At 42.3% G+C, this 24,369-nt stretch overlaps 4 protein-coding genes across 8 annotated transcripts; 1 reads left to right on the top strand and 3 right to left on the bottom strand.

The window, feature by feature from the left end:
* Nucleotides 1–72: 72 nt before the first annotated feature.
* Nucleotides 73–18,575, bottom strand: LOC128259505 (protein draper). Of its 5 annotated transcripts, none has more exons than XM_052991902.1 (12): nt 17,942–18,575; nt 9,982–10,231; nt 9,757–9,920; nt 9,565–9,690; nt 5,531–5,777; nt 4,074–5,113; nt 2,998–3,204; nt 2,430–2,930; nt 1,566–1,877; nt 1,358–1,501; nt 1,236–1,268; nt 73–1,115 (listed from the first exon to the last, which is right to left on the bottom strand). In XM_052991902.1, the coding sequence occupies exons 2-12, from the start codon at nt 10,080–10,082 to the stop codon at nt 859–861; spliced, it is 3,132 nt and encodes a 1,043-aa protein (XP_052847862.1). In that variant the 5' UTR covers nt 10,083–10,231; nt 17,942–18,575; the 3' UTR covers nt 73–858. The 5 variants fall into 5 exon arrangements, with proteins under 5 accessions (XP_052847862.1, XP_052847861.1, XP_052847863.1 ...); XM_052991901.1 differs by having other exon boundaries at nt 1,358–1,504; XM_052991903.1 differs by lacking the exon at nt 1,236–1,268 and having other exon boundaries at nt 1,358–1,504.
* On the bottom strand, nt 6,536–9,558 carry LOC128259508 (uncharacterized). Its single transcript, XM_052991907.1, has one exon. The coding sequence runs from the start codon at nt 8,999–9,001 to the stop codon at nt 6,695–6,697; it is 2,307 nt and encodes a 768-aa protein (XP_052847867.1). The 5' UTR covers nt 9,002–9,558; the 3' UTR covers nt 6,536–6,694.
* On the top strand, nt 10,704–12,031 carry LOC128259511 (uncharacterized). Its single transcript, XM_052991910.1, has 2 exons — nt 10,704–10,771; nt 10,824–12,031. Exon 2 carries the CDS (start codon nt 10,840–10,842, stop codon nt 11,740–11,742), a length of 903 nt encoding a protein of 300 aa, XP_052847870.1. The 5' UTR covers nt 10,704–10,771; nt 10,824–10,839; the 3' UTR covers nt 11,743–12,031.
* Nucleotides 18,576–18,868: 293 nt separating the features above from the next.
* LOC128259354 (WD repeat-containing protein 35) lies at nt 18,869–24,325 on the bottom strand. Its single transcript, XM_052991671.1, has 9 exons — nt 24,071–24,325; nt 23,898–24,009; nt 22,817–23,253; nt 22,553–22,727; nt 21,926–22,498; nt 21,443–21,546; nt 21,086–21,384; nt 19,221–20,921; nt 18,869–19,154 (listed from the first exon to the last, which is right to left on the bottom strand). The coding sequence occupies exons 1-9, from the start codon at nt 24,092–24,094 to the stop codon at nt 18,962–18,964; spliced, it is 3,618 nt and encodes a 1,205-aa protein (XP_052847631.1). The 5' UTR covers nt 24,095–24,325; the 3' UTR covers nt 18,869–18,961.
* Between the last annotated feature and the right edge of the window lie 44 nt (nt 24,326–24,369).

Here is a 24,369-nt window from a genome sequence, read left to right on the forward strand (position 1 = left end):
AATAAATATATGAAAGTCAAATTATGATTTTTTAATAATTTTATTGAATTGGGAGGAAAATAAAACTACATGTTTTTAAAATATTTGTTATGTATTTATTATCCGCGTTTTTAAAAGATCGAATATGTGTATATGAACAATAACATACAATTTTATCAGGGTAGGGTTGACTCAATCGTAAAATTCCAATATTTGAGCTACAGGTCAATATTTCATCTAAAATCTTTCAATCCGAGTTTTCTGCAATTTTGGCCATTCGTTTCCTTTCACTAAATATCATCTTTTAATTTTGATAACAATTACTTTGACGAATATTTAGTTCATCAGTGTCTAATATGGATCTCCTCTAATGTGTTGTTTATGCACTCTACAAATAAATTGCTTATTAAAAATATAAATACCATATGCTTAAAAGCTATTGATATCAATCTGTATATGCATGGGTTCGATTTAAAATTATTGCAACCTTCGATCCGAACGAGTTTCTCTCAGAGACACTCCACAATTTTAACAGGAAGATGTGTGTATAGGTACTTAATACAATATATGATTTCACTTAGGGTGTTAGTCGCGTAGATGATCGATAAAATGAGCATAATCGTTAGTACAATTTAGAGCGAGAATGAAGTAGACATGTACAAAAGTATCAAGAATAATTTACAATTGACTGAGCAGACAACATGGGAAAACTGAGCGAAATACACAAATTACAAATACACAGTTACAAAACGAATGCAGGACAAATGCTAAACAGAATTACGTTACACAACTTAAATGCTAGGACATAAATTAAACTAAAATTGGTATATAGACGACTTAAAACCTAATCCAGCGGGGTGAAGTGACTGTTCCGGCTGCCTACTTGCGAAATTCCGGACTGGAACTGGGCGACGCCGTGGACACATTGTCCAGGTTGGTGTTCGTATTGTCGAAGCTCTCGTGCTGCGGCTCCGGCTCTGTGGGTGGCAGCGGCTTGTCCAGCAACACCGTCATGTTCTTCACATTGCTGGGCTTCTCCTCGTCCTGGTTTATGTTGAGCATGGCATCGTTCATACGGTGGTAGTGCGGCTTCTGCGAGGTGCTAGGTCGGGAGTAGTCCAGGTGATCGTATTCATCTAGGGTATACAAAATCACTGATTTTAATCAAACAAAACTTTATCGCCACACTTTAAACACTGGACATGATGGAAAACTGACAGGGCACTACAAATAATGATTTTTGAGCACTTGCTTACCCTCGGGAAACAAAATCTTGCTATAAATTTTCACTGATATATGCCGAAATGTGTGCAAATGTGGAGTACATAGTTAGTTTTGATATTACTAAGCTTGATTTTTATACAGTCTAAGCACTTACCCGGATCCTTGTAGCCCTCCTTGTGCTTGATCTCATCGTAGACATGCTCTTCCTTTAGCGATTCATTATAAACAATCGGATTGGTTGAGTCCGCATTCAAGTTCTTCGTTAATAAATCGTGGTTGTAGTTAATCGAATAGCTGCCTACTGCAAATGCAAAATCATTTGTAAAACACTAATCATTAGGGTAAAATTAAAATGGTATTACCCCTGCCACTGGCATTGGAATCATCGCCGCCATATTCCGTGCTCATCGTGCTCCGCTGATCAAAGTTGTTCATCTTGGGGCGCATATTGTTGGGCAGGAGTCGCGTTTCCGCCTGCATTCCATACACGGGGTTGTCAAAGTTGTGATTACTGGGCGGCCAGCCAGTGGTGTTCGCGTCATGGGTGTAGTGCACATGGGCAATCTCCGTTTTCAGGTTGGACACACGTCGGCGATAGTAGAAGAATACGGCAAATATGATGAAAGCGAACAGGGTCATCAGGACCAGGGTCAATGCAACACTTGCTCGGCTTGCTGCAGGTGAGAAAAGGTTTTGGAATTAATAACACAGGACAACAAAATGAAACTTTGTAAAAGATGCATGCCTATACGTACAAAATAGTGTTGGTAGAGACTTATTTTATCATATCTGTATAGCTAGTTCATGTTGTGATTCAGCGGTAAAAAAAATAATCAACAATTAATGCTTTGATTTGACATATTTGCGAAAGTGGGTCCTCCATTTGTAGGATCTTAGAAAAGCAATTAAAAAACGGCAAAATTTCCGCAGTATTCTGATTAGTATTTTAAACGGTAGAAAGCAGTATATATACCAAATTGGTTTTTATAAAATACTATTGAACGTGAAATGCAAAACTTAGAAAAGACGTCTAAGCTTTTTAACCTTATGAGTCCCAATGAGATGGAGTACCCATTCTCAAAGGTATCTTAAATCAATACCGCGAACCATATATGTATATTGTATATAATCTCAATAAATCAACTTAATTTAATGCCGTTAGGCCTGCATCAATTTCACTGTTATCCAAAGGGTAATCTTAATGGAGTCCCGATTTGTTAACTCACAATCTTCGCTCTGGTCTGCAACTCGTTGGGAGGCGATCAGGTCGTCGCAGTTATCGCCCGTGTAGCCACTCCTGCAGACGCAACCATGTGCCGCATGGCACTGGAAGTTGGCCGACGGACAGGCGCAGGCGTTCATGCAGTGCTCGCCGTAGAATCCCTCCGGACAGACCTCGTCGCAGCGGGTGCCCGTCCAGCCCGTCTCGCAGATGCACATGCCGTCGTTCTTGCGGCACACCTTGTGGTGCAGACAGCGGCACCGCTGGGCGCATCCCTGGCCATAGGTATCCGTGGGGCAGGACTCGTTGCAGTTGGCACCGGTCCAGCCGGGCAGGCACTGGCACTGACCGCTCACATGGTTGCACTCGCCGCCATGCTCGCAGTTGCACTTGAGCTTGCAGCCGGGTCCGTAAAGTCCAGCCGGACACGGGTGCTCACAGGTGAGTCCAATGTAGCCAGTGCGGCAGAGAATCTCGCCCGTAATATGATCGCAGCTCTTGTTGCCTGTAAGTGTAGGGAAGTGTAAGTCATATCTTTTAACTCATTTTTCTTTATTAATCTTTAATCTTACCATGCAAGATCTCCGGACAGCGCTCCTTGCACTCCATACCATAGAATCCGGGCGGACAGGGTTCGGCGCAATCGGCGCCCGTCCATCCAGACGAGCAGATGCAGTTACCGGAATCGGGATCGCAGGACGAGTTGTTCAGGCATCTGCAAACTTTATCACAATTTTCACCATAGTAACCGCTCCGACAGTTGGTCTCGCAATGAACGCCTTGGGTGGGCGGTTTTTGATCGTTCGGGCATCAAACAAGGACAACAAAAAACCAGAAAAACACACAGGTGCAAAACCAGAAATGCAAATTAAATTAAAGAAATGAAACAATAGGCACGCAAAGTTGATGCAATTGAAATGAAAGTAGAGATGGTATGAGTGCGGAGCATTAATGATTTGAGTTGGTACTGATAATTGGTTAGAATTAGGAATCCTGCCTAACTAGACCTCTTTGTCACACTTTTTAGATTTAGTTATCTAAATTATATATTTTTTATAATTTTGGGAAACAGCAAATTGCTAATGTTGTTCCTACACAGTTTTGTTAAGAAATCATTTGAAGGTTACTTTTTTATGAATTTTTTTAATCACTTTTAAATACTAGCAATTTATTAGGATGGACCGCAGTTTATAATAAATTATAAAACTCTTTTAGTTAGAAAATCATTTGAAAGATACATTTTTTATGGATTCTTTGAATAAACATGCAATACGAATTATAAATATTATTGCTACAAAGAAGATCAACTAAACTATATATTTTGGAACTAGAAAAATCATGCAAGCTAACAATTTGTGGAGAGGTTGGTAACTAAAAACTTTAAAAGGATGATCCCTAACATATGGCAACCGACATAATTTAAATTTTGAATAGAGCTTGAAGCACAGTGCTTAAGCACAGTCCTATTTTAATTTTAAGGACTCATAATGTTTCTGTTGATTTTATTGATCCATGATCAATAAGTTCGAAGCACTTGAAGCAATAAGTCCTACGATTTAAACTTCAATGACCCATGATCTTGCTGATGATCTATGATCTGCATGATATGAATTCAATGAGATGTATACAGAAATCCCGGTGGTAGTACCTCCCCAGTCCTGCTTGCACACGCATCGTCCGTTGGTGGAGTCGCAGGCCAGGCTGTTGTTGAAGTCGCACTGGCACTTTTGGGCGCAATCGTGTCCGAATTTGCCGGGGTCGCACTTCCGTTCGCACCGCTCGCCCGTCCAGCCGGCTGCACAGGTGCAGCTGCCGTTCTGCGGGTTGCAGGCGGCGTTATTCTGGCAATCGCATATCCTGGCGCAATCCTGTCCAAAGTGATTGAGATCACAGGGGCGATCGCACTTGATGTTCTTCCAGCCGGCCGTGCACATGCATTGACCCGTCTCCGGTTCGCATTTTGCTCCATTCTGGCAGTCGCAGCGCAGGGCGCAATCCTGACCGAAAGTGCCGGCGGCACAGCTCTCCTCGCAGGTCGGTCCGCTCCAGCCGGGCGCACACAGACAGGTTCCGTTGACGGGCGAGCACTTGGCTCCATTCTTGCAATTGCAGGTCTGCTCACAGTTCACGCCGTAGCGCAGGAAGGTACAGGGTCTGGTGCACTGGGCACTGCTCCAGCCGATGCTGCACTGGCATTTGCCCGTCTCCGGGTGACACAGTTCCGTGTGCTCCATGTCGCACTCGCAGGTGCGGTTGCAGTCCAATCCATACTTGTCCGCCTCGCAAATCCTCTCCTCGCACTTGGCCCCCCGCCAGCCGGGGTTGCAGATGCAGGATCCATTGGCGCGATCGCAGGTGGCATCGTTCTCGCAGTCGCAGGTCATGCTGCAATTGAATCCGTAAGTGTTCAGCGGACACTCGTCGAAGCAGCGCTCTCCCAAGTATCCCGGCGGACACTCGCACTTTCCGCTGATGTGGTGGCAGGGTGCTCCCTTGTAGCAGGCGCAGGTCTGCAGGCATCCGGGTCCATAGCTGCCCACCGGACACTTGTTGGCGCACACACTGCCCGTCCAGCCGGGATTGCACATGCACGCCCCACTCTCCGGCTGGCACTTTCCGTCGTTCTGGCACGGACAATCCTGCTGGCACTGGGCACCATGTTTGCCATCCGGACAGCGCATGTCGCATCTAGTTGGAGCGGAGGATTAGTTAGGTTTTTGGGGTTGCATAACACAGAGCTCAGGGAAAGTGGCAAAATTAATCGCAGAATGCAGAATTTAAGGGATATACCCTAACTTGCTTTATGAAACTATCTCTAAATACGTCGTTTAAATCGATCCAAACAAAATTGAGAAAGATGTAAATCTATTGCGTAGACAACTGTGTAGTTGTCTATTTTAAATTAAAAAAAAAAACATTTTATTGTATATGTATTAAACTATAAAGACAGTTGCAATTTTCTTTTTAAAAATTCCCGATATTACCCTATTTTTTGCGCTGCAATTTAAACAGCTCCCTTGATTGCATTCTGCGTTTTATTTTACCCCGATCCTGCACTATTGGGTTATGTCACCGAAATAGCCTCCTCTCATTCTGTCCACTTACAGAGGACCCGTGAAACCAGGTGCGCACTGGCATTCGCCGGAAACGTGGTGGCATTTGCCGCCATTTTCGCAGCGGCACTTTTCCAAGCAATTTGCCCCGAAGAAGCCCTCCGGACAGAGTTCGGCGCAGCGTGGTCCTGTGAAGCCCTTGGCGCATTCACAGTCTCCAGAGAAGGGTTCGCAGACGGCGTTGTTTAGGCAGTCGCACTGCATCGAGCAGTTCCGGCCGTACCAGCCCGGCGGGCAATCTACCGAAGAGTGGACACAAACTTGGTTAGCAGCGGTTACGGATCACGGGTTCACAGGTTACGGGTTCGACAGTTAGTTGCTGCTTTCTTGCTTTATTTCTGCTAAGCTGCTCATAAGCCACGGAATCTTGCCGCTTTGGTGATTGGGAATTTAGTGCCCTTAAGCCTGCTTGCACCTGGATAATTGAGCTGGATTGGACTGCGTGGGTGTGTAAGAAAGTGGAGTGGAGTGGAGTGTAGTGTGTGGCAGGTCGGGATTAGATTTCGGGTCAAGATGGCAACTCAAAAACGGGCAAACCAACTCAAGCTACAAAAGCAACATAAAGGGAGAGACAAAGAACAACTACGGAGATACTACGTGCAGATCTTCGGTAATCCGAAAATATAATGCCCTTGCATTGGCAAATATTCGACTATAGGTTTTCTAGAATACTGACCCCAAAAGAGAACTTATTAAATAGAGATTGTTTAAATCTTAAGCTTGTAAACTTTAAAATTTTGCCATTATGTTAAATACATATTAGAAAACTTTAAAGGATAAAGACTTAACTAGCTGCATATTAGATACAAATATATTCTTTCTTCTTCATAGAGTTATAAAAACATTTGATATATAACCGACTTCCTTTATTTTACGTCGTACAGTTTTGCTATGATTTTAAAACAGACTTCGCCTGCAGTTATATTAAATACAAATGTATTTTTATTATTTATTTTAGATTATAAAAACTTTTGATTTTGAGGCAAGTAATAATCTTCACGAATCGATTATATATCAAAATGCCATTGCTTTACGAGGTATTGTTTTTATGTAAGGTACAGTTTTTATATCATTTTTAGACAGATGTATTATTTGTTTCTTGTATAATTATAAAAACTTTCAATTTCGAATGAAGTAATCTTCCCAAATAGGCCAGTTACATAATCGAGTTCCTTTGTTTGACGAGGTAGGCGTGCCGGTTGGCCGGTCCCGGTTGATATACGTGCTCCCGGAACTGTTCCAGGTCGAAGTCGTTGGGTTCGTATACAAATGGCTCCTTGTTTAATACCGACTCTGAGCTCGCTTTTTTCTCCAGGTTCTCATAGTGAGCTGTGCTGTCTTTGGTCTCCTTTTTAGGCATAATTCCCAGCACCTGCCAAATGTCGTACTCTGATTCCGGCACCACCACCAGCGACTGTGGTCGCACCATGCTATGGACACTTGGCGTCGGCGGAGGATAGTGCTTGAAGCACTCATCCCTTAAGTTCATATCCTCCTCGATCTGCCGCACCATCGGATGTTTGAGTGTCTTGGCAAACTCCAACACATCGGAGGTTCTGGGAAAGCGCTCTGTATCCATGATAAAGCTGTTTTCGTTCATGAAAGTGTTCCTTCTGACTACCAGATCTGCATCCATTTCCTCATCCTCGTCCAAGTCGCAGTCGCGGCAATCAAAGTGGGTGACATTCATGTTGGAGGTTAGGGCGCATATTAGTTTAATGCCCAGCTTTGAACCAAGTGGAATGGCTACCATTTTCAGGCGACGCAACGGATCATGCCGACGCAGTAGATCGCCAATCTCATCCACAACTACCCGAGGATTGGCCTCCAACCCGGAGATATTCAGCTCCTCCACGTGCTCAGTGCCCTTGATTCGATTGCACAGTGTAATCAGGGCATCACTGCTAATCCTGTTGTGGGCCAATCCCAGATACTCCAGCCTCTTGAAGCTCGGCCGCTGCAGTGCCTCCCCAATGGCCGCCATGGTCCTTGTGTCCAGGCGATTATACTCCAGTTCGAGGGACTTTAGCATGCACGGTCGATCCAGTAGAATTCCCAGCTCGGGGCCACAGTCATCTGACATCTGGTCGTAGCCAAAGTCCACCACCTCGAGTAATGGCAGTGAACGCAGTGCCCGGCACAAGGGATATAGTTTGAAGTTATTAAGCCTACTATTGCGCAGACGAAAGGTCTGAAGCTGCTTCAGGAACACCAATCCCCTGGACAGATGAACCATATCCTTGACCGAGAAGAGCACGTGCCGTTTGTGGTATTCCCTGCCCATTGCCGGACCCAGGAACTCCAGATTTAGTGAGACCAAGTTAACAAAGTGCCGCACAAAGGAGAGATCAATGTGAAAGCAATCATCCTCCGGATATTCCAATTGCTGCAGCTGCTTAAGATACTTTAGCTTGTTGCGCTTGTCCATTATTTTGAGTTCGCCATCATCTGGCTCAGGTTGAACTTGAATGTCGAAGACGCCTTCAATACGTTGCTTACGCTTTCTTTTCTGCAGTGGCTCTGGTTCTTTGGGTATCCGCATCTCGGCACGACGACGCTTGCGCTGCTCATGCTCCGCTTCCTTGGTGGCCTTCAGATCCCTTAACTTCTGACGAGCGGTATTCCTATCTTTTCGACGCTTTCGTCGTTCATTTTCGGAGCTGTTGTCTTCCTCGTCGGAGTTCTCCACATACCATTTGGTGGAAAAGCCTATAACCTTTTTCTTTGACGAATGGGTTGTCTCCGGCTCCTCCTCCTCTTCCACCCCCTCTTCGCCACCATCCTCCGGGGTCATGGGTTCATCGCTGGAGATTTCCATGCCCGCCGACTCCTCTGAGGTGATATCCGGCTGCGTGTCGTCCGAGTCTTGTGCCCTGCGCCGGAAGGCAAACTCCGTCAGCGATTGCAAATGCCGAATGTCCATCGAGCGCACTTGATCGTGTATCAACTCGGCCAGCTGGGACATCTCTTGGTCTGGCCAGAGAGCAGCCGGACAGGCTTCCACCAGTTCCACGTACTTAAGGCTCAGGCCCTTGCCACGCCAATCGAAATCATGCAGTCGCTTCAGCGAGAGGCAAGTGTCCGAGGTCTTGGCCAGGACTACGCGCCTCCAGAAGCTCGCATCCTCCACGTAGTAGCACTCACGCAGTGGAAGATTAACATCCAGCGAATCGTAGTGAATGCGCATCATCAAGGGATCATCGCGCACAGCAGCAACAGGCTCGTAAGCTTTTCCCAGCCCAGCCAACTCCCGGACGCACAGCTCCGCCAAAGTGGCCAGCTGATTGGGGTCATTTAATGCCTCTGCGAAGGTCACCCGGTTGTGCTCGGAAAGCAAGTGCCGATTGGCGGGCAGAGGTGACTTGTAAACCTCGTATACGGCCAGCATGGCCGGCTCATTTGGAACGCTCAAACTGTTGGTATTTTGCCGCGGCAGGTAATTAAAGTCCTCCTCGTCATCCATCTTGTGATACCAGTGAATTCTTGTAGTGTGTGCTTCTTTTTTTAAAGATTTTATTTTTTTCCTGTTTTTTTTTTGCGTTTTGTTTTGAAAGTTTTTATGTGACTTTTAATGTGTTGTCATATTGTATGATTTTTATTATTTTTAGTTTATATTTAAAATAGTTCAAATCTAAAAAAAAATTCACTTGGGATGAAACTCCTTCTTTGTATTTGGCTTTCTTAATAAAATTAATGAGTTTGCGTGCCCTAAAATGTTGAGTCATTATAAAAATTGTTCCATACTACAGCCGAATCCTTATCTTTGCATTGCAAGGGCATTGCGATTGACATTTTCAAAGCTTCTTGGGTGATTAACCAAGCACTTATCAAAGGGGATCGGCTCATCACAGACAGTTCAATTAAGGGCAATCAGTACATTCAGTACCTTACTTAAAATTTCAAACTCACGAACTAGAGATTGAGCCACACCCCATAAACACCCAAGGCGGTTCATTGTACATAGATTTGGACAAAAACACACAACATTTAGGCACAATGTAAGAATAGATTAAGGGGTCAACGAACTTATATCGCAGGCGGGTCCTCCGTAGCCATGATCACACTTGCACTTCTCCGGGGAGATGCATCTTCCGTGCTGGCAGGGCTCCGAGCAATGTGGTACACACTCTCCTGCGCTGGCAATGTAGCCATCTAAAAAATGGAATACAAAAGGATTAGACTTGGTTTTTAATATACATATAGACAGGCCCAACTCACCACAACAATCCCTTACGATACGGGTTTTCGAGATCGTCTGGGTCTTGTTGACCACTCGGTTATTAAGACGATAGGTGGAGCACCTGGGAGGAATGGCCATGCACCAAGTGGAGATGCGCTCCTGATAAGATTGCAGTTCTGTGTAGACAACTTTAACGGGGTACCTTTAAGATTACTCGTTAATCTAAATTCATTTCATTCGATTGTTCACAGCTAAGCACTTACGATTCTCGTCTTTTACAGATATTGGGTCCATCCAGATCTTTAAGATCCGCCTGAGCCAGGGCCATTTGGGCCAGGCAGGCAATGAGGATAAGCCGCAACATAATGGCAGTGGGTTCCGGGGTTCCAGGTCCCGAAGTGGGTTTTCTCTTACTGATGTAGCTGCACGGGCGAATCACATTGAACTGATAAACAACTGTCAGTGTTTAGTACGAAAGGATGACTCAAGCTGGGATTAATGCAACAGAGGCAACTGTAAGAACAAAGGGAGAAAGAAATGCATTAGTCAGACTTTTTCAGGGTATCAGTTTTATTTTTGTAAATAACGTATTACTAGTTGCGGAAAGTGTTTGCCCTTAAACAAATATTAAGTAATATTTTATTCAATTTCATGTATATATATAAAACTGTTTAGTCTTTGCCCGTAAGCAAATACTATGTACAATTTTAGATTATTTCATCTATATATAAAAACTGTTCACATAAATTTATTAATCAATCTACTCCATTCCAAACTCAGTTTAATATCACTATTAAAATTTTGCTGTATACAATTATAAAAACAATTAAACTTATTTGCTAAGATAATTTTAGTGGCCTCAAAGGTCCCAGCTTTTTTTTGGCAAAACAATCTCGAGTAATTTATAGATTTATAGATTTTACTAATTGTAACATAAAAAAATTAAAATCCATGCTACAATCCAAGTGGTAACTGAATCCATGATTTTAAAGCCATCTATTTTAGATCCCGACCAGGCTTTAGACCAGTCTGAAATTTAAAGCTGCGCAACAAGTAACTGGGGAAAATACGTTCTCAGAAAAACTAAATCATTTCAATCCCCTAGAGCGAAGCAGGAGAAGATGCACAAGCAACGTTTGCCCTTCAACAGCGGTCCGGGAGGATTTGGAGCCAGTGCCTTCAACTTCAATGCTCCGCAGTTCGGCGATGGGGGTGGATTTGGACACGGACCAGTGCCCGTTCCCGTTCCCGAGGGTCTCAACGGCATGCCGTTTTTGGGCAAAACGCCGACTAAGCCGCTAATGGGCTCCATCAGCCGCCATCGTTCGCTGGTCGAAGGCGCTGGCCTGGATTCTCTGCCGCCGCCACTACTTCCCACAATGGCCGAGCGCATCCTGAGCGGCGGAGTGGGACGTGGCGGCCAGCGGCTGGGAGTGCCGCCAATACCCAGCTACTTTGGATGCCTTGAGGGTGACCTATCAATGCTGGAGCAGGAATCCCCGCCGGACTACCTGAATCAGACCCAAGATCCAACCACGAAAGATACCGACTCGGAGAGCGAGCTTCGCACTCAGGTGGATGGCGCGACCTTGTTGGAATCACGCTGGCGTCGTGCCTTCGGCTGCCTGATGGACACTCTGCCGGCGGAGCGGCGCCGGCGGCTGGAGGAGACGCTCCAGCGCTGCGGACAGACGGCCATTGCCAAGCACTTGCTGGTGCTACTACAACTGCTGACCCTAGTCGTGGGTGCGGGTTTGCGCCAGGTCAAGCGTGTCGGCTCGCTCTGCGGCGGCGTTCGCTTCCGGGTGAACCGCGTCCAGTTCCAGCTGCGCATTGCTCTGCGCCAGATGCTGTGGCGCTTGGCCAATGCCAAGGCCAATGACACCTTGCTCTTTCTCATCGTGGTGCTGGTCACGCCCTGGCTATTTCTCTTCAGCCTGCTGGGCTTTGCCCTATCGTTCGCCTTCTCCATAAGAACGGCCGCGGCAGAGGGCATACGTCAGCTGCGCTGGCGTCTATTTTAGGCCAAATGACAGTGAGCCAAGAAGGGAGAAGGGACAGCCACAACAACACCTCCAAGAGCACCCTTCTCCACCTGAAACACACACTTTACACAAAGACACTAGAGCAGCGCATTCCACAAAATAATACAAGACAAACTGCAAGAAACTACCTGAACATCGTCTATATTTTGTGTTGCAGCAACAAAATAGAGCACAAGAAATGTAAAATATTGTTTTTTTTAAGGATCTCTTAAAATTTTACAAAAGCGTTATAGGGTAAAAAATAAATAAATTATAAAATAAGTTCGAATTTATTTTTCTTTATTTTTTCAAATATCTGAATATATGCAGTTAATTCTCTTAAATTTAAACGCCAATATGTGAATTTGTTTGTTAATGATGATTTAAAAAACTCAGATAAATAAATATTCAGTGGATTATATGTACAATATTATGGCATCAATACCGATTACAAAAATATAGTATAATAGTGATTTTTAAAGATCTCATAGATTTGACCTAAGCGATAAGGGGAAAAGAAAAATAATCAATAAGTAAATAAACCAGAACTTATGTTTCTGTAATTTTGTTGTTATTCGTTTTAAAAACCGCAGATAAATGAGTTTGTCTACAAATTGTTCACAACATTCTCTGTATATAATTATTTCATCATTCACGAATTCGAAAGTTTTAAATTTGTTTTTATAACTGAAGAGTGCAATCTGTTGAAAGGTGTTAAATATTTGCCTCTCCATTCATGTGTGAACTGATCAATAATCCGCAAATATATTTATTTGTTTACGATTTATTTCGCTTGCTGGCCACTTGCTTGTTATTCATCAATCCCATTTAATATGTGCATTATTCTTGCAATTTATTATGCATGATAAATATGGATATAAACAAAAAACAAAACATATACATTTCCGCTGCTCATGGCGCAGGCAGCACCACAGATTGTGGGCCTTTGTTGGTCATGCTCGTTGTAATTTCACTTTCAATTGCATCCCGCCAGAAAAAGACCCAATTTCACAGCACAATAGTGTATTACATGATTCACTGACTGCTGATTTCCACATCTAATTTTCGCAGCATTTGGAAAGAATTCAGTGACTTGGGAGGTTTTCTCAAGGGAACGTCAGCCTAAAGTTTTGTTTCAGTGGTTTTCTCAGATTTCAATCCAACTTGAATGTAATGGATATTGAGAACTTGACATAAATTATGTCAAGTCTACGTGTGAACTGGGCCAAGTATTGCCCGTTCCATGGCTTACAATTACCAATGACCCAACAATAATGGATTGCATAAATGTGGATCGGTATCAGTAAAATTACCCAGGCCGAACCATTTACAATTGATACCACGCAACAGTTTTTCAGGAAATTAAAATCCATTTTTAATGCCAAACATTAGTTGCACATTCGAATAATATCTACAGCAATAGCAGACAAAAGAGAGATGTTCCTTTTACCTGTCGGTCATTAGGAACTGACATAAGCATGGCCCAGCCATGACTGTTCAGTTGGAAAATACCTACAATTAGAGCTACGATTGTCGTGATCCGCAATCTCTATTTGCGAGGGAATTATAATTGCTGGTTATACTATGTATTTTATACAGCGTTAAATCTAATTCACTTAATAGCTTGGCGGCATGTACTCCTCTCCTAACTTTTAGTTTCTCTAATTTTAATCCAAAAAAAACACTTATATGGTGTTGGCTAAACTTTGAATTTTGATTCCAGTTGGTAAAGTTTATATTGGTTTTTAATGTTTAAATTTTAAATAATTAACCTATTGACACATCAAAATATTTACTCATAAATGACAGAAAAAATAGAAGATAAAACTCATACATTTTAGATATCGTTTAAGCGATAATAATTATCTTCCCTCATATCACTAAAAAATACACTGCGAAAAGAATATAAACAAGGCAGCGATAACTACCGGCGGACCCCTCTTGACTTTGCTCAAAAGATTACAATAGATAACGCCAGGGCGATAAGAATAACCCAGGTCAATTTCCACCTCTAACCCAACAGCGATTCGGTTCACTCTTATTTCTACATTTCTAGCTGACTAATTTGGTCTCCCTTTATATAAACAAATCTACTGAACGGAAGAAGCGTAATCCGGTCATGGACATAAACTAATAGAATTATACCAATTTATCCTGCATATAAATGATATATACAATGGGTAGCGAAAATTGCAACGTTTGGTTAAATTCTCTGTTTTCAACAGAGTATTGAGATTAGGTCAGCTGATATCAGGCTAATAAAATTTTATTATACAGATAGGCTTATCTGAAAAAATAATCTCTTGTATAACTATAACATTAAACAAAATAAAAATGACCTCTTGACACACAAAAAGGATCCTATAAAACTAGAGACCCCACACTAAAGTAATGTATTATATAGCCCATCCCCATTAATTTTAATTTTGCCACTTAAGCAGCAAATAAACTTTTATTCTGCCTTCCGCATAAATCATATTAAAATGCGAAAAGCACTCTTATTATGTGCGTTTTGACGAGAAAACGAGTTTAAATTTGCAATTTACTTATTTGCTTACATTGCTGATTTCTGTTTTAATGAGCTAAATGAAAATGTCGTGGATGAGTCACATTAAACAATGCTAGACTATAGCCTATTTGGATCTGTTAGTTGTATAATAAACAAGTGTGTGAGATTTTTTCAATGGAAAACGTGTCCGGCACAGTTAATTGTAGCTAGTATCGACTCCATTCACCATTCATCGATTCCGCATGAACAGCATCTGGTTTGGCTGACTCACTTTGATTTCATTCACAAAATGTTTGTTTAAGGTTTGGTTTATAGTCTGAACTGTGGTTAAATTTACCACTGAAACCGAAGACTTTTAGTTCCGCCCTTTCCCAACAACACTCCTGATGTTTACTTGAACCCGCTAAAAAATATGTATTCCCCTTATCATTCTTTACAAAGTTACAAAAACACAAAAATCCAAAGAGAGATACCAATTGCAATTTTTAATCGGACACCAAAAGCCAACTAATGGCAATAAATAGTAAGCCACCTGTATTATAAACTTGGCAAATAAGTTAAAATCCATTTCCGCTGACCGTCTGTCTACGTTTCTTCATGCCTTTTAAGTGTATCTATACATATATGTAGGTACTTATATATGACTAATCCCATGAAGACCCCGCATGAAAATTACTTGAGTTTTGATAAAGGAAAATGAAGGAAATTGCGTTCAAGTGGATCGTACAAACGCAAAGTTGTGGAATACATTTTAAGACTACAGAAAAGGCTTTGTTGAACAAAAGTCAAAGAGAATCATCTCTTTTAGATAGTTTTGAAGAGGAGAAGATTACAATTTGATTGCAATTTAAAAAAGTATTTTCCAATTAGTATTATAAAAGACGGAAGTAGGAATACAAACGTTTAGTGTGGAAAGTGGTCAATAAAATATGTATTCTTACAGAAAAAGCTCTTATATACCAGCTTATTATTAAATATATTTATTCAGTACATCATCTGGAACTGGCGTTTATGCCTATAATCTTATGTGGGAGGAGTAAGGCAAACCCGAGATATATCCACTTCCCCCAATGGAATCCCAATACTGCGCACTTGATTAAAACTAAACAAAGATTGTCGGCTCCAGCTCCATATAAACAATAAATATTCTATATAAGAGAGGCCTTCACTTGAGCTGTACTTTGGATAGTGAAATCAAATTCGAATATACTGAAACATCCCCAATAACCGCAACGCAAATGCTTCACATCCAGTTGGCAATTTAACGCCTTGCCCTGCTGATAAAACACATTTAAAATAAACAATTGAAAAAACAATAAACATTTTGAATGGCAAGAAATTTATTTGGTATGAAAACCAAATGTTCGTTGTTACTTGTACTTTAACTTGGGTACAATGTGATGTTGGCACAATTAAATCTTTCAGTGAACAGTTTAATGGAATCATTAAGCATACACTACGTTAAGAAATAAAAGTGATTATATTGGGATGACAGTATAACTTCCACTTTAAAAACAAGTGAGCAAACATGCAAACATGACAAATTTATAAATATGTATAAAAGCGAAAATATTTGTATCCACGTCAGCCGCATTGACAGTAATTTTAGCTGTTTAGGCGTTTTCGTATTCGTTTCGCAGGTGAGCTCACAATTATCACCTCCACTTAAGTTGGCCAATTAGTAAGTGAAGCTCCGATTTCTAACCCGAATTCGGAAGAAGCTAGAAGCTTCCTAGATAAATTCAGAGAACACAGTTGTATTTCAAGTGAAAATAAAGAGAACATTTGTATATTTTTCTAGAGGAACGGCACCCACACCTTGTAATGCAGACAGACAACCAAGAATTTTGCATAATCATCGCAACTGAAACTGCACTTGCAACAATACGGAGAAAGCAAAGCAATGTTGGATAATGCAACCCCAGAGAAAATAAAAAAAGGTAGAGGGGCAGCAGAAAACTGTTGTAATCATAATAGAACTGACAACAGACAACGAAAAAACTGGCTGATGGGTTTTTCTTTGCCGCCTGTCACATAATTCTAGGACCAGAAATTACAGGGGGTTTTCTCCCAGCCACTCCTTCGCACTCCACCCAGCATTATCAATAAAGCTGAGTAATTATGGCGACAACAAAGTCAGGCTTTATAAGGGAATCTGAACAGACATGTACACATGTACATATGTATAGTACATATATCCATATGAGGGTGAGAAGCGCACCTCTTAGTGCTGTTTCAGCATTTCATTTTGCAATGGCTCTTGGGGTGTTTTTTGCTGTGCATTGCACTTTCAAGCTCAAGTCCTAAACAGACGTCATCGTTCATCAAATCACGTATGATAATAATGATCAAGTTCCATTGTCAATGTCGCAGATATTAAGCTGCAAATCGCTTGGTTAAAAAAAATGTGAGAAAATAAAAGCTATTTGTGTGGAAAAAACCAGCAACCAATTTGATTTTTTGAAAATGTTGTTTCTTAATAGAATGTAAATATATTTAATTTAAGACAACACTTTTGTTAGTACAATTATAACCAAATCTTACTGTAGGATTGTCATAATAATAATCAATCAATAATTACATGTGTTCTTCATATGTATTTCTGTATATTTATTTCCTATGTATACCACTGGAAGAATTGAGCCTTCAAAAACTGGGGTTTTAAAGGGACTAGCAACATATGTTTATAATTTGCAAGGTTGCCTATGGTGCCCATATTATTTAAATGGGATTCCCCAATTTTTATTCGAAAAGAAATAGGACTAAAGCCAAGGACTGATACGACAATCGCCATCGTAAGCAAACAAAAAATACATACGTACAAAAAAATGAGGCTTAACAAGATCCCGGCATATATATATGTAAGTGTTTAGGAATATTGTGAAATGAATTGTGTATATCGCAATACGAAATCTCAGCATATTCCTCGGGGGCTCTAGATTCACAAGGCGGGAGCGATGAAATATAATTATTGACTTTTATAGGGGAACCTCTTTAAGTCGAATCATTTAACTTTTTGTATCTAGACAAGGTAGATATTTTAAGACACTTTTACAACAATCTGAAATATATTTTGTTAAATAGGGTTTTCTAAGTTCTTTTTATAGATGTAAGACTTTATATCATTCTGGAACTCATCAGGGAATAGTTGCAGCTATGTGCGTTCGTTGGGTTTTTAGTGTGTGTGTGTATATGCTGGCAGTGTTTTCATTTGATCTGTGCATATAGTTGTTGCTACTCTAACAGCTGGAGCTTCCGTAGCAGTCTGGAAACTGGAAGGCCAAAGATGCGGGTTGGCGAGGGGAAGGGGGTGGATTCATACGATGAAAGAGAATTTCGTCAATTTACTGCGATTGCTCTTCATGACAGATATAAAGATACGAAAAAGAAGACTGAGCGAAATCAAAAGCCAAAGAAAGGCCATAAAATTGTGCGAAAGAGAAACCAGAACAGGTTTAACTGTTCTTGGTGTGCGCGCAATAAAAGCGCTAATTGACACGCACACAAGTGCAAAAGGGCCATAAACAAACAGTGGATGTGGGAGAGGGAGAAAGAGGAGACAAAGCTAACTGGAACTTTCGTAATTCCAGGGGAAAATGACACATTTAACACAAGACTTATTTTTAAACAAAAACAAAGACTAAATTCTTTTCTAATCGCCACGATTGCCACGATAGGGGTTAAACTCACCTTTACAAGTGTCTTGGAAAACTGGTTCTGTTTCCACTCAAAACAAACGCCGAAGAATGCACTCAGAATCAAAATTCACTCCGCATTCCACTAAATTTACACGTTTAAGAAATCAGACATTTGGTGGCCATGTATTTTGGACGTCAAACGCTTTTAAGGGGATTTGTATTTTTAAATGCTTACAGCACCATGCATATACACCTATATATACATATATATCTGCGTATTGTTTGGCTTTCTCAACATTCACAGAAACTCGTTTTCGTTTCGCGACTCTCTTAATTTTGGCACACTATTCGCAGCTAAGCTTATTTAGCAATTTATGTATATGTAGCCCCTTTTGAATAAAAACAATTATTTTTCGTGCACGACCAACCCGACAACAACAAAAACAGCAACGACGACGCACAACAACGCAATTCTTTAACCCGTAATGCACTCCAATTATTGTCGTCGCGCAATTGGAGCTCGTTTCGTTTTTTGCAAGCACCGCAAAATTCTATTTACTTTACTTGCGAACGCACACAACCGAACGCCTCGGGGCAGAGCAGGAATTTATTTAATTCATTTAAAATTGAGCGAAACGAACCCGTAACAAGCGTTACTCTTCTGTTTTTGTTAGTGATGGGACTAGAGGAGGAGGAGCATCGATTCTGATGTCGTTGAATCGATGATTTCGAAATATCGGTGTTATCGATGCTTGGCAGGAAAAATCGATGTTTATCCATATGGGGAATTCCCTAAGAGACAAAAAAGTTTTTTTTTTAATCTGGATTACATTTTAATTTAAGTTAAAATTAAAAAAAAAAATTAAATTCGGATCATAAATGAACCTCAGTTCCTTCATTGTGATTTTTATAATTCACTAACGATTATTTTCGGTACATGGCTAATAGAACAAGTTCAAATGCCCCTTACATTCTTAGAATAATTCCTATTTGTGTTACCCAATTTATTTATTTATTGAGACATTAGCCTGATCGGATACTCTTATTCTTATGTTTCCGCTCTACTGTTTTTTTAAATCTCTACTGTCATGGACACAATCAGACTGTGGCACAGTGGGCAGGTGCGATGCCTTGAGATCTCAGTGGGTGCAGCACAATGGTGGCAGGTGGTGCATATCCATATGTTGTTCGTGGGCTGGGTGATGGGTTTTCCGGATGAGATGCAGGCGGGAAAACGAGCATTGCATTCTGGGCAGGAGGGGGAGCTGAACAAAAATAAAGTACGTCATAAGTTAAATAGGTTTTCCGACCGAACACCATCCGCCACTCACCTGTCAGGCACTGGCACTCCGCATGAATAGCAATCCAACCGCTCGCCAGCAGTATCCTCCGGATCGTACTTGGCAAAGATCCCTGAGGCCAGCTCCTCATACCTCTGTAGAGTCGTCTCCGGCAGATGACCCAGTTGCTCCAGCTTCGTGAAGGCCTGGGAGCAGGTGCCAAATGCCCTATCCGCACAGCTGGCCAAGGCCAATAGGCTGTATATGTGCTCCGGAGGCAGTACGTCCTCATAATCCCGCAGCCTCACTGCTGTGATCACCGCACTGTGGATAATGCCAAAGCGTAGTTGCCTTTGGGCCAGGAGCATAAAGTGATAGGCTTCGGCACAGTGCCACAGTTTTTCAATGGCAGCCGCATCCTCCAAGGAAATGGAGTCCAGCAGGGTGTTCCTGCCACTGGCGTAGTCAATCTCTGGAGTGGCCACCGCCTTGAGATGCTCCTCCGCCAGCAGAGCAGCCAGAACATATAGTTTCTTGATCCTCAACAGGGGAGCTCGTTTTTCCTGCTCCCGTTCAGCCATTTGGAAGAGCAGACGAGCTGCATCCAGGTGGCGGCCAGCATTCCGCTGCATCTCAATGGCCTCCTTGAGGCGTCCCTCTTGCAGCAACTGGGCAGCATGTTTGGCTATTAGAGTTTGAACCTGGGGCAGCTGGAATCTCTGGGCCAGTTCCACAGCCTCGCCCCATTGCCGAAGATTCACGCAGGTGGAGACGGCGGCCTTCTGGTCACCAAAGCGTAGATGAGCTTGCACCGCCTCGGAGCACATGCCCACGGAGGCCAGCATCTCGGCCAGCTTCGGCAGCAGGGGACTCTTCTCCGGCAACCGTTCCACGCACTTCTCCAGGTCGTCAAAAAGTTCTAAATGGTAAAGTGCCTCCATGTAGCCCTCCAGATAGTGAGACTTCTCGTAGTACTCCCTGGCACTCTCCCAGGAGCGAAGATTGGCAAAGTGGTGACCAATCTCTCGCCAGGCAATCTCCATTTGTTGGTCCGACACGCCGGATCCTCCCATTCTGTACAGCTGGACCACCCGAAACCAATCGCAGAGGGTCATTCTCAACTCGATGGCCAGATCCCGACGATCTGCATCCAGGTAAAGCTTTTCCGCCTCCTCAAACTCTCCGTAAAAGGCTGAAATCTCTGCCCGTTGCAACTCACTTGAGTGAATGGTGCGTAGTCTCTTGACCAATTTAATGCCCGGATAGTGGGCACAACGCACAAAGGCATTCTCCGCCGTCTCCAGTTCGAGTTTCTTCAATGCAGACTCCGCCAGCAAGCGCCACAGTCTCGGATGCGGATTATCCTCGATGAATTGCTTGGCATCCTCCAAGCCCACATGCTCCAGCAGGTCATCGGTATCCCGCAGCGACTTCACCCTCAGCTGAATAAGATGCGATGAGCTCTGCAGCTCACCCACGCTAATGATGTCGTCCAGCAACACACTGGTGATCTCCAGGTCCTCAAATGTGCATATGTAGCCGGAGCAGGAGACGGGCTCCTCAGGATCGTTACCCCTGAAAATGTACATGCGCGTCTTCTCCATAAGAGCCAGGAGAAGTGGATTGTCCTTGGCCCAACTCACTGCCCACACATCCTTGCGCTCCACCCGACTGAAATTCAGTTGCGTTTCCCGGTTGTCGTCCAAATCGAGCAGGGTCATCACGCCCATGTGGTCAATTATGGCAGCACGGCTAAATAAATTCATTAAACATTTATAGGAAAACAAGAATGTCATGCTGATTAAGAATATAAGAACTTTTTAGGGTCAGAAATGTTTCGTTAACGGCGTTACAAACTTTTTAATTTCTCTGATTTATTATAGCCTCTGCAGGGGTATAACAAGTAAGTAACTCACGTGGAATTGCAATTGATGGCCATCTTGTAGACCTTGGAGTTCATCAAGTGGCGGTTTCTCAGCGCCACATTAACAATGCTATACTCGTTGATGGCTCCCGATTCCCTGGCCACCAGTAGCAGCTTTTCGGAGAGGGCCAGCGCACAGATGGGATCACTGATTCCACGCTGTGTGGAGTGACCATCGCCACTGCTACTATTGAGCATCAGATCCTTGGCCATCTCCACTCCAGTGGGTGTGTCATCAATGTGGAAACGCTTCTCCTTGCGGGCCTTGACATTGTGCAAAGTGGAGGCACTCTAAAGGAAAAGCAGAATTTGATAACCAGAGATTGGATTAAGAACTAAAAGAACCCACCTTGGGGGTGTGGTAATGCCAAATGAGGATCTCCTCCTGGGAAGCTATAGCTACATAGCTTGAGTTGATGCCAACAAAGCAGGGTCTGATATCGGTGTACTTTGCTGAAACGAAAAGTATAGAAATAAATTTAAAAAAAAGAGTTAGAAATTAAGCTAACTGAAGGTCAAATGTTGAATTCAATTTGAAGTAAATATAAGATTTTATGCCAGCAAACACAAAAATGAGCGACGAGGTTTTAAGCCAGATAGCCAGATAGACAGATAGCGGACACTCACTAAAGATACTAAAAATAAAAAACAACATCCTAGAAGCAGTTGGGAATTATAAAAGGCTACCACCAAAAGACAGCAAGAACCAGTTGTAATTATCTTCGCTTTGCATAAAGCAACTAGTTCATTGTGTTTTTCCTTCATTTTATAGGAATTGCCTTATTTGATATGTTTATAAAAAAAAATAATCATATATCTATGCAGTACTCACAATCCACAGTGGTCCCAATGGAGTTGCACAACAGTAATTGATAAACTCTATCATCCGCTGGGTTACTGCGATTCTCCAGGGTGCTCAGCGCAATCTCCTTGGTGTTGCTACTTACACACTCCACTCCCAAGACGCAATGCTCACTACTGGAGGCCAGGCACAAAGTGGGCTCCACTTCCTTGAGAAAACTCTGATTGGAGACCGTGTTCCAGAAGGTGATCACACTCATGGGCGAATCCCTGGAGACACTGTTGCTATTTAAGAACACCACAGTCTTCTCGAAATAACACCAGATGTAATCCGGTCGGATATTGGCGAAATAGATGAACGAGTCCACGGCCATGGCAATACGCAGAGATTTCCCCTCCCAACTAAGTGAAGTGATGTCGGTGCCCGGAACCTTAAGAGTGCGAAAGATCCGGCCCATTGGTGAGTAGAAACACACTTGGTTGGAATCCCTTTGCAAGGGAGGCGTCACCGTGTCCAATGTGGTTCCACAGATGGCCAGCACAGTGCCATCGTGGTTCCACTTGGCGTCCACATTGCGCATTCCAGTGTCAAAGATTGTGGGGGCTGCAAAACAAATGGGTCAAACAAAAATACTTGCAAACTATGTAAATCACCCACCATCATCATTTTCATTTCTCATGATCTGCACCCGTCCAATCTCATAGCAAATGGCCAAAACTGGTCGCTTTCGGCTCTGTGGAACTCTTCCACTGAACCAGCAGATGCTGGCTATGCGATGACCCCTGGAGGAGGATCCACCACTTATGTTCACGCACTGGATGTGCAGCTTCATCTGGGGTAGAAATATTGAAACTTAGTATGATAACAGAAGTTTTGTATATTGAAGGTGCGATCGTGTGTGTTTTTGTCTGATTTACTCACAGCAAAGTTGCCTTGGTTATCATACAGATGACACTCTCCGTTGGCCAGAGCAAAAAGGATGAGACGGTTGTCTGGACTCCATTGCACACCGGTAAGATGAGTTCCCTTGAGCTCCTTGCCAAAGATGCGATTGCCATCCACAGAACCCACAATAATCGCTCCATCCTCGTAAACAATACAGATCCGAGATCCATCCGAGGTCCAGCTCATGCTGGCCACCGTGGACTTCTTCCTGTCGTTGGTCATCTCCTCGTACCAGGATCCCTTGTACAGCATCCACACCATGATCACCCCATCCGTGTCCGAGGAGGTTAGCTTTTGCTGGGCATCGTTCCAGGTGACCACCCGCACCGACTCCTTGTGCCCGTCGAGCGTTTGGTTCATGGACAGGTTGGAGACGGCGGCCAGGCCACCTTTACTCTGGCCATTGGTGGCAGCTGGAAATCAGTTCATAATACAAAGTCCTATTAACTAAGGTTTTAAATGTTATTTTGTTTAAATATAAATAAAATATTTATTAAAATCCCTTTTTAATTTAATAAAGGAACAAACTTGTTTATCAAATATAAAAACCATTTAAAAGTTGATTTAAAAGATGATTTAAAAGGTTTTTATATTTGATAAATACTATGAAAATTATACATTCTGTAAAAAAACATAGTAAATCCAAGTTATTTAACCCGCAACGATTAATAATTTAGTAAATTAAATATTCAATTTAGCTTACTTTCCAACAGACTTTTATATCTGAAAATTTTATTTAAATTGAAACCTTATACAATTTTTAAATTTAAATGCATTTATAGTTAAATATTTTCCACATTACTTTGAGTATTTCAATACTAAATCATGTAATAAAGTATGCATTGTAATTATGATACTAATATATATAATTTAAGTATGAAATATTAAATGTTAAACACTATTCCATTATTTAGTGTATGTGTTGCTTAGGTTAAATACTTTGATTAAGTCAAAGGAAGAATGCAAATAACAGGAAAAGAATACCATATATATTGTTAGGCATGGTATGCACCTGTTTTAAAGATAGTTTATCCCCATTATTGTTCGTTGCACTTACCCTGATCCAATTTCAGCACTTTAAGTAATCCATCCGTACCGGCGACTGCGATATAGCCCTCCTCTTTGTTCCAGGCAATGCAGTTGAGTTTAACATTATTGGGTATGGCTATCTGTGGGGGTCAACACTTTAAAGCCAACACTTAAATACATTAAGCAAAAAGCAATGCCTACCTTTTTGCTGAGATAAACAAACATCTTTGTATTGCAGTTGCACTTGGGTTTCTTTTAAATATTTTTCTGCTTTTGCTGTGGCAACAAAACTAATTGGTTTCCATGGCGACTTCTTTTCCAGTCTATTATGGCCACGCACTGCTCAGCTGGCCAAAAACCCAAGCCTGTTTTGTGGCCATAAAGTGGTTTAATAGGTTTCGGTGGTAAATATTAGAGAGGTACCTCTTGCAACCTGTTGCTATCGAAGCACCTTTAGGTTATCGATGGCGGGTCATTTGAAATTGTTAATGTATACAATT

The sequence above is a fragment of the Drosophila gunungcola genome (assembly GCF_025200985.1).
Source record: "Drosophila gunungcola strain Sukarami chromosome 3L unlocalized genomic scaffold, Dgunungcola_SK_2 000005F, whole genome shotgun sequence".
NCBI classification, from domain to species: Eukaryota; Metazoa; Arthropoda; class Insecta; order Diptera; family Drosophilidae; genus Drosophila; species Drosophila gunungcola.